Here is a 10,616-nt window from a genome sequence, read left to right as displayed (position 1 = left end):
AGAAATGTCCTGTCCCATCCATTTGACACCCACAATCACTCCAACTATTATAATTAATGTCACTTTGCTGTGAGCTCAACGGACAGTGTTTACCCACACTCACAAGATAACACCTCACAACTTGTACATACGTGTGGGCCTTCCCAAGCCCGAGTCCCCTGCATGTAACATTTCATAATTCATTAATATGAAATATAAATAGAGTCAGATTCACTTAACTTGTGTAACTTGTTTTTACTTTAAATATTAGCTTTATTTTTTATTACAAAAATGCCAATAGAACTGAACTGAACATGATTAAATGACAACCTTAATACAAGACATCTTCATTGATGTGTCCACATTTAAAACATGATATAATAGACTGTATCATCAGTACATGGACTTACATGATCCAATACATATTTATAAAGACTTTACATTTTACGTCGTACTGTAAATATATCTGATAAAGCACTGCACATATATCACACGCATATCATTTGTTACATTAGGAACAAAAACAATCCATCTTTTTATATTAGCTTCATACAAAAGAATAAAATAATATGAAAGTGTGAACTTTTGGTTATACATAAATGGCTATAAATGCATTTCTGGAGTTTTGTATGTATGAATACAGCCTGAAAGTAATAGAATTTTTGATAGCACCTGTTTTGCATGAATTTCTGTAAAGAAAAATGCTGTATACATGCATATTTTTGCACTTCTGCATTATATAACATTTGCACTATATAAGAATATTATAAAGAAAAGCATACTTGGCCTGTTCCAGTGTCCTGCCATTACTAAATATCGTTTAAATGTTTTTTTTTTTTGTAAATTCAGATGTGCTCCATTATTTATCATCTATTGAAATCTTACATAAACACTCCTTTTATTGCTGTAAAACAAAGGCCTTTGAATTCTGAAGTGCCAAATGAGCGACAGTGACCATTAGCAGACACTGACCCTCAATTACAGCTTCCAGCTGTGCTGCAATTACCGAACAATAAAGGCCTCCAGGACGGCAGCTGTAAGTGTGAATGGAGTCAGTATGTGTTTGTTTCCCAGATGAACTGATTTAATTTTCATGTATTAGCCTTTGGTTTGTTTTGACGTCTGTGGATGGGCGTCCCGTCTCAGGAGCAGACTGCAGCTTTTGTGTTCTTCTTCTTTTTGGCTGCACTTCTCCTGGGCCTCTGCTTCACTGTCTGGAACAGAAACACAACATTTACTGGTTAGATTTATGTGGCTGATTTCCCACAATATTCTTACAAAACTGCAGCAAGACAGATCAATAAAAATAAGCATAATGATCGTAATACAGATAAGCAATATATACATTCTTTGGAGGCCTATAAATGCCAGCAGATGACATGTCTCTCTCCAAACCATTACTGACCATCAGTAAATTCTGCATTTCATTTGGAAATTAAGGGAGTCTGGAGGAAAAGTGGAGAGACACACAGTTCAAGCTGCTCGAGGTCTAGTGTGAAGTTTCTACAATCAATGATGGTTTGGAGAGACATGTCATCTGCTGGTGTTGATCCACTGTGTTATATCAGGTCCAACAACTTTTATGGAGATGTGGATTTCATTTTCCAGCAGGACTTGGCACACTGTCCACACTGCCAAAAGTAACAATTGGTCTTATATAATATAAAAATTATATTAATATCGAGAGACCACTTTATTATATTAATATTAAGAGACCACTTTAGATTCTGAATCCGTTTTTTTCCGAATTTTGCTATTTATAGGTATATGTTTGAGTAAAATAAACCCTGTTGTTTTATTCTATAAACTGTGGACAACATTTCTCCCAAAAAGCTTTTAATTGCAGAAAATGAGAAATGGCTGTGATAACAAAAAAGATGTAAATATTTAAGAGTCCAGAAATCAATATTTGGTGGAATAACCCTGGTTTTTAATTACAGTTTTCATGCATATTGGCATGTTCTTCTCTACCAGTCTTACACACTGCTTTTGGATATTTTTTTTTTGCATCTCAAGTATAAATAAACACCCCCAGTGGCTGTCAGTGTCTTTTATTACATATGTATATATATATTAATAATTGTTTGTGCTTTATAAAAGCTTGTGTTGTACGCAGTTTCCCCTTTTAATAGGAAAAATAGAAATGTGGTACAGTAGAAATATGGTAGAAGAGTTTGTTCATTGTTCTTGTGTAATGCATTTTTTTTATGGTGTCACCAAGTGGCTGCTGTGTTAACCTATACCACCACAACCACTTGGCAACACCATTAAAAAATACTTTGGATATCCTATCTTAGTAATTAGGAAACTAAGCAACAATTTCTCATTTAAACTAACTGTATTTTTTTCATACTTTAGTTTACTTAAATTTCTCAGATTTACATTTCATTTTTATTTCTCAGTGGGGTCATGTTTGTGAGAATAACATGAAGCAAGCAAGTTTTGTTATTTTGCTGATCAACTATGCCCAGTTTGGCATCAGCAGTGAGTTGAAACCACCTGGGGCAGTGGAGAGTAAACTACATTTCCCAGAAGCACCATCAGAATCACCATGAGTGGATCTCAAAACTCTAATTGATTCCTCCTCATTTCCTCATCCTCACAGCCTCCAGCCCAGAACCCAAAATCAATTATAGTCCGGACATATTATTCCTCTAAATGCTCTCAGAGGAGTCCAGGAGACATCTACACTCAGGACTTTTAATAGCAGCACCTGACGCAGGTCTCCATCCACAGCCTGCGTTTTTATAGGGTGATTACAGTTAATGAGAGGGTAGTGTGAACTGATAATAAAGTTAATTGAGTAATAGTTGATGTGTTTGAATTGCAGAGAAGCGTGGTCATGTGAATACCATGTAATAACAGGATATAAGTGATGTTTTTTTTTTTTCTTTTTTTTTTATTGGAGGCGGATGATTTAATTCCAGAACAAGGGATACCATTTGTTTATTCATTCTCACATCTTAAGACACAGTTAAGCGGGGTTTCCAGGTTCGCGTTTTTTCCGCTAAATTGGACTTGTTTGAAAATCTGGTCGCGGGTAAAAATTCAGGTGTGGCGGTGTGCGTTTTTTGGGCTACTTTTAAAAATGATCATGGCCACCAAAGAACTAAAAAAGTGGGTGTTGCCTTGGATGTTACGTCAACACAGCGGGTAAATGTGTAGACGTCTAGACTAAAATCAGTCTTTCTTTGAAGCATGAAAACAAGAGAAGAGAGTTCAAGAGGGGCAATAACAGAAAAGAGTAAGTAAAAGTCCTTTTTTTTTACTAATTATGTTAGTATTAAATGTTCTTTAATGGACTATAAAACTGTTATAAAAGAACTAATAAAACACTATTGTTACAATATTATTATTCACGATAATTCAAGATAAATAGCAATACTGATAATAAATCCCTAAAAACAGAATACTAAGTCATACACTCAGTTGTTTCACCATTTGTTTCAGTTAAAGCTAGTTAAAGCTAGTCAAAGCTTTTCTGAAGGGCGAGTTTGGGCTGAATATTTTTGTTGGACTTTGGCAACTCTACAATTAAATAAAGCTGATGCAATACAGAAATTCCTCTGTTTGCACATCTTAAACATGGGATAGGAAACATAGGAGATCCAACAAAGCAATAGGGTTTGAAGGCACACTGTTCTGTGAAGGAAATGTGAATTAATTTTGTTCAGTTGTGATGGTTGAACTGGTTGAATGTTGTTCACCCTCTTTTGTTACTCAGGTAGAAGTATAGATACTACAATTTAAAGTAACAACTCAAGCTTTTTACTCAAGTAAAAGTATAAAAGTAAATCCTAGGGCTCTGAGTGGTTCAGCGGGCTAAAAGCGCTGGTTCGAATCCTTTTTATGTAGCTTGCCATCAGCTATCAAAGCCCTGAGAGAGCACAATTTCTCTGGGTGGGTCATTGGCACTCTACCCTCATCACTCCAAAAGGTGATGTTGATCAGCACTGGGCGTCTGTGAGCTGATGTATCAGAACCGAGTCTCTGCGCTTTCCTCTAAGAGCGCTGTGATGCTACTCAGCAATGCTGCATCAGCAGCAGTTCAAAAAGAGGCGATGAATGACTGCAAATGTATCATAGAAAGCATGTGCTAGATTTCATCCTCCTGGTGTTGGGGCATCACTAGTGATAGGAGGAGTCCTAATGAGTGGGTTGGGTAATTGGCCGTGTAAATTGGGGAGAAAATGGGGAAAAAAAAGTAAAATAAAATTATATCTAAAAGTAAAAGTAATGTAAGGAAAAAATGCCATTAAAGAAAAAAGCTTAGGCACTCTGCCACAGGTCATCTTTATACTAGACTACATACATTTGCTATTTTCTTGCTGGAGTGTGACGTGACATGCAGGTGTGATGGACCACATATAAACCAATAGAGAGACGGAATGATATATGTTTATATCTCTCATCCAACCAAAATCAAATTCACTCTACTCTTTTTTTTATTGAAAAAGGATGAAACGAGCCGAAATGAATGCTAAAAATGAACCACTGCTTTGTTGTGTTTGTTTCTGCTGTTCTGGCCCTGTTGAAACCACAATATGAATACTAATACGATCTGTACAGTACATTTTTACACTATGTTGTGTGGTATGTGGGTTTTGTGATTAGCTTATGGTTAAAGGTTACACCTATGGCTGTGGTTGAGTTATAATTACGGTTAGTGTTAGTGAGGGTCATGAGTTCAGCCTTACAATTAGACAGACTGAGATACACCCCCCACTTAGACCCGTGATTAACCCACATAAGTATAGTAATCTGTGTGTGATGACTCATTAGTTTCTCCTCCGGTTACCTTTAATGGAGGCAGGTCTGGAATGGCGGCAGCTTCAGTGTGTCTTCGAGCTCGAACGACCTGCAACGCAGATCCACAGAGAAAGAAGCATTTAAAAATGGTTTTCCACAAGCGCTTCAGAGTGCACCACAACACCAGTTGAAGCAGCTAACTGAATATCATTGAAGCTACTGCTTCAGACTGCCTTCCATAACAGGAGGCATAAAGATTCACGTTGGAAGTCTGCTAGGCAACAGGAGCTTTTTTTTTTTCAAGTATCATTCATGCCTTCAAGGATAAGATGGTGCTTATTAGTTCATTTATTCAGCGAGAAGATGATCGTGCCAGAGGTCGTTGCCATGGGTACTCACCTGCAGAGGATTGGAGGGGTTGTGTTTGAGCAGCGAGAAAGTGCCGACTCTCGATTTGCGAGGAACGTGTTTCTTCCTATTGATGTTCAGATGACGCCTCGCTCTATCAGCCTGAATTCAAGAACACAGAAAAAAACACACTGTGCTGAAATTGTGACTTTTAAGCATAAATTAAATTAAAGCATATTAAATAAAGTGCCTTGAATGAACTACATTTAAATATGTGACATAATATCTAATATGAAAGTGACTGGAACTTTTAAATACATTTATTTGAAAGATTATGAAATAGGGGTTCTGAAGTTAGAGCTGAGTTTAGGGCTAAGGAGCTAAGGAGTTTTCTCTTAAAGAGTACTCACTCTTTATAATTGTACCCTCAATGGTACAATATTGGTCTTTAGAGGGTTAGACGTGTTCTCTCTGAAGTACAAAGTCTTTCCTAACAGCAATAAGGACAGATTTGTACAATTTAACCAGCCAAAAGGTACACTCAGTATTCTGTATCACTGTACTAATAAACTATATATATTTTAATTACACATTTTTCATTTGAAAGCCAGACAATTTTGGATCATCAAGTTCTTGACACATATTCAGTTGATGATAATGTTCATAATCTTTATCATCTTTACTGGGACAAAAAACATGGGTACAAAAAGGACTTTCACTGAAAGGTACTCTGTTGTACTTCAGTATAAGTTACAGCCCAACAACAAGCTTTATACTCTTTTAAGTACAAATCTGTACTTCATTTTCTATTAAAACTCAGCAAGATTCATTCGACCAGGGTTCATTTTCACAGTCTTTATCCCTCTAGTTTTGGTGTTTGATGTTTTTTTTTTGTCTTTTACATTACTTGTTTTTGGCAATTCCTTGAAAAACTACACATTTTAATATTTTTTTGTGTGTATAAAGCATACACAGACTCCTGTTTTCTGTTTTTCTATCTGTACTTATTTCATTTAGAATGTAATTATAATTCAATTCTGAAAATCCCCAGGAACTTCAGGTTTGTTTTATATTCTAACAGGGATTTAACTGTGCCTGGTGCACATCTCTACACTTTTCAACTCAAACACACACCTGAATGAGAGCATTGGGGATGCCCTTGGCTGAAAATGATCCTGGTAGGTGGGCTTGGCCAAGGTGACCTCCTCTCTCTCTGTCTGGGTCAGTGTGTCGCCGAACCCTCAACTGAAATGAAATACAAAGAAGGAAGGAAAAGGGAAGAAGGAAAAATACATTCTTTATTATTGTAATAAACATATTCATTATTTATATATTCATGACATTTTTATTTCCCTTTCCTCTGGATCCAGATGAGCTCTCGCATTGTATATTAACTCTACAGAAATACAATATACTTTAGTATAGTATATGAACTTCATGCATACATATAACACCGGCTTATACTGCTTTTGAAATCCATATAAATATAATATACTATTCTGCTGCATATTAAATCCATACAGATATTATATTGTATTGAGGTGCTTTTCCACTGCATGGTATTGTAGCAAAGTAACTGTACTCGACTTTTTTACTGACTTTGTTTGGGGATCTGGTGTGTTTGCCACTACAAGAGGAAGGGATTTTGTTTCAAATTCTTGTTTTTTGGATTTATGTGTAATATCGGCACCCTTAAAACTTTATAGAGCACATTTTAGACTTTATTTGGCTCACTTGGAACCTTATGCAGGTACTTAGAAATAGTCACTTCCAGGTATCAGGTACCAAATTTGCCTTGTTGAAAAGCAAAAAAAAAAAACAAGTGTTGTTGAGTCAAGTGGTGTCAGAAGTTTCCATGTTGTTAAAAAGGGCCATTATACTGTATATAAAATTCAGATAAATACAAGTCTTACAATGGAACAGGTGCAAAAAAGTTCCCTTCTTTTTTCCTACCTTATTAAAATGTAACATTTGGATATTTACAGTAGTGACTCATCATTTCATCATCAATTGGGCCAATTTAGTGCTTTTTTACATGAAAAAATAAACAATTATATTCAGTATATATCATTATATATGCTGTAGCTCTCATTAGCTCTCTGTCTCTCTCTCATGATCACCAACTCCCTCCTCATCCTCCCCCTTTCCTAACACTCATTTCATCTTGGCTAAATTAAACATCAAACAAATCTATGATGTGTGATGTTTTTCTTTTATTAGCCAACAGCACGATTTATTTTAACAAGCAGCCTATTGACTCGAGTCAATTCCACGCTCATTAAAACTAAATTACAAGAGATGCAATTACTTAACCTCAGAACATTTTTAGCAGTTTATTCCTGTAGTAAAGAGACATGATCTTTAGTTAGGCTGATGTTGGACATGATGAAGCTGTTGCATTATTTGCATGCATTCACAGTTTGATTGGACGGAGTTCTTACGCAACGAGGGTCAGCGTCTTCATAATAGCCGCCAGCCCTCTCAGCAGATTAAACGAATGAAAGCTAGAAAGCGAATGAAATTAACACTGACTGAGAAAATGACTTTGACCCAAACAGTGACCCTTGAGGAACCCCATGCAGTCTGGATGCATGAGGTTTTTAATGCTGTCTATGCATTTGCATGAGTGTGTGTTTGTGCTCATTTTAGATGTGGGAAACAGAAGGATGGGGAGGGGGAGCTTCACTTTAACAGGGAGTGGAAAGTCAAACAGGGCACTGGCTCATGGAAATGGCATGGAAAGTTGGAGACGTTTTCTTTCCCTTCAGGGTATTTTTGGTAACCGAGGCTGGTAAAGGCCCAGACACCACACAACAGTACAGAGAGCAAAGAGCTAATTCACAGCTGCCCTTGTGGTTAAGGCACCCTGGTGCACATCTGTTTGAAGCCTAAACTACGGCCTTTAATGTTTGAATACGTCTCTATAACACCTTGGCTGTGCCGTTTCCATTCATCCCACTCTAAGGCAGCCCAGTCTGCTGCACCAGAGTGACGCACTTTAGCAGGAACGTAATGATTAAGCATTCCAGCGCACTTAGTGTCGGTTACAGAACACAAAACTCCCACTCCACAACTTATCACCGCTTCTAAACGTGGGGTTCAAGTTACTATATTCTGGCATGTATGGCAGAATTGCTTGGTGTAGTATTTATCCCAAAACATACATAGAAAATTCTTACAAATATATAATAATAGTTTATATAATAGTTTTCAAAGTGGTTCTTAATTCTAATGGTATTCATGATTCTAGGACTAACTAACTTGTGTTTTCACACTTATCTTTGCTTACGCAACAGCCAAAAAAACTTGGTACCACATTTCCCCAAATGTTTTTTTTTTTTTTTTGCTGACACATCTTAATACATGTTGATGCTCTGACTTTTATTAAAGCTGTTAACTCGATAAAAATAGTAATGCAAACATTTACAAGTGTATTTTTAACAGTGCTGTTTAACATTACAATATGAACACAGTCTTTCTTCAGATTGCAGATGGCAAACTTTTTGTTAGATGTTTTAGAGACCTTTCTCAAAACCACAGCTTTGTGGTTTTGTGGCTTAGAGTTAAAACTCCTTGTTAAAAATCAACTTGTGCTTTTATTAAAAAAAAGCCCTAAAACTCAATGAACCACTCAGTAGTTCCAGACATACACTGTAGTATTAACAACATACCTAAACAAATATTTAGTAGGAGTAGTACAAAATAATAAAGCTCTGGAAGAAAATTAAGAGACCACTACAGTTTCTGAATCAGTTTCTCTGATTTTGCTATTTATAGGTATATGTTTGAGTAAAATGAACACTGTTTTTTTATTCTATAAACTACAGACAACATTTCTCCCAAATTCCAAATAAAAATATTAAATATAGCAAAAAAGATGCAGAGCTTTCAAACCTCAAATAATGCACAGAAAACATGTTCATATTCATAAAGTTTTAAGAGTTCAGAAATCAATATTTGGTGGAATAACCCTGGTTTTAAATAACAGTTTCTCCTCCACCAGTCTTACACACTGCTTTTGAATAACTTTATGCCACTCCTGGTGCAAAAATTCAAGCAGTTCAGTTTGGTTTGATGGCTTGTGATCATCCGTCTTCCTCTTGATTATATTCTAGAGGTTTTCAATTTGGTAAAATCAAAGAAACTCATCATTTTTAAGTGATCTCATATTTTTTCCAGAGCTGTATATCTATGTACTGTATAATAAGTTTGGGAGGTGATTAATATGATTAAAGATTTTAAAGAATAAGTTCAACTTAAATCATGATCAAAATAATTAACAAACGTCTTATTAACAGTACATTTAAGTTGAGTCAGCAAGAAAACATTTGGCGAAATGTGGTACCAAGGTCAAAAAAAAAAACAGTTTACATTGCAATATATACACAATTTCACAGGTTTTCTGACATCCACAGCTCAGAAGAGAAGAGAAGTGTGTAAAAGTAAGCAGTGGTGTAGTGTATTGTAGCAGCAGACTGTAAGAAAATACAGTAAGCTCTGTGCAAAATAAAGCAGATTTTTAAACAGATGCCCAAGGCCCTACCTTGACCTCGCTAACCTCCCCAGCAGCGCAGTCTCTGCCTCCGTCGGCACACTCGAGAGCATGTGTGAGCAGGTAGCCGTGCAGGCACAGCAGAAAGACCCACAGCGCTGAACCCATGGCTGTGAGACGGAGAGGGAGTGTGTGTTAGTGCTGGAGAAAGTGTGTGGGAGACTGTCAGATCGGCACTTTTCTGTCTGTGTTTTTATACTCCCTGCCTAATGGAGACCAGATGGGAAATGAGGAGGAGAGGCCATGCAAAACACACATACACATACACATACACATACACACACACACATACACACACACACACATACACGTTTTAGTACAATGTAAGGACACTGAGGTCAAACATACCATATGTCTCATATTTAACTATCTATCTACAGTATCTGTATTCCTGTGAAGGGATGTAATACTACTATGTATTGTAACAAATGCCTTTGCAAAAGTCACGAGTCTTTTATTTTTGCCCTGTTCCACTGCCTTAAGTGTTTTTACCTGTGTTTCATTTGTAGCTCCGCCCCCCTCGTTACCTGTCCTCAGGTGTTCCCAGTGTTCCTTTCCCACCTTGTGTCTGTATTTATATTTCTGTGTTTCCTGTTTCCCTTGTCATTTCTTTTTCTTTTGCGAAAAGCGACGAAACCCTGGTTTTTAGAATGAATATATTACCCTTAGCAGTATTGGTCGTTCCAGCACACTGGTACCAATAAACACAATATTTTATCGCTTTTCTACTCAGCAATGCTTCTGCTTTCAATTTAGACACAAAAAAAATACTGACTGCCGCTTGAAATGTATTAGCAGTTTGGAACAGGCATTAGAAACAGGATTACTCTCAAGCAGAGCCAAACAGAGACTTCAGACTTGATTCGAACTTGTGTTTTGGGACTTTTGGACAAACACTTTATTTTCTATTATTGGCATACTAACATTCTAGGACACTTTGAAACTTATAATGAGCTTCTATTCTTTTTGTTATGGTAACCATATTACA

At 36.6% G+C, this 10,616-nt stretch overlaps 1 protein-coding gene across 1 annotated transcript; it reads right to left on the bottom strand.

The window, feature by feature from the left end:
- Positions 1-219: 219 nt before the first annotated feature.
- si:dkey-12l12.1 (uncharacterized) lies at positions 220-9,812 on the bottom strand. The gene is made up of 5 exons (XM_049463527.1): positions 9,620-9,812; positions 6,211-6,321; positions 5,128-5,238; positions 4,778-4,837; positions 220-1,193 (listed from the first exon to the last, which is right to left on the bottom strand). Exons 1-5 carry the CDS (start codon positions 9,734-9,736, stop codon positions 1,122-1,124), a joined length of 471 nt encoding a protein of 156 aa, XP_049319484.1. The 5' UTR covers positions 9,737-9,812; the 3' UTR covers positions 220-1,121.
- Positions 9,813-10,616: the final 804 nt, after the last annotated feature.

This window comes from Astyanax mexicanus, chromosome 1, assembly GCF_023375975.1.
Source record: "Astyanax mexicanus isolate ESR-SI-001 chromosome 1, AstMex3_surface, whole genome shotgun sequence".
Classification (NCBI taxonomy): Eukaryota; Metazoa; Chordata; class Actinopteri; order Characiformes; family Acestrorhamphidae; genus Astyanax; species Astyanax mexicanus.
The sequence above is the reverse complement of the archived record's forward strand: the minus strand, read 5'-3'. Positions and strand labels throughout refer to the sequence as shown.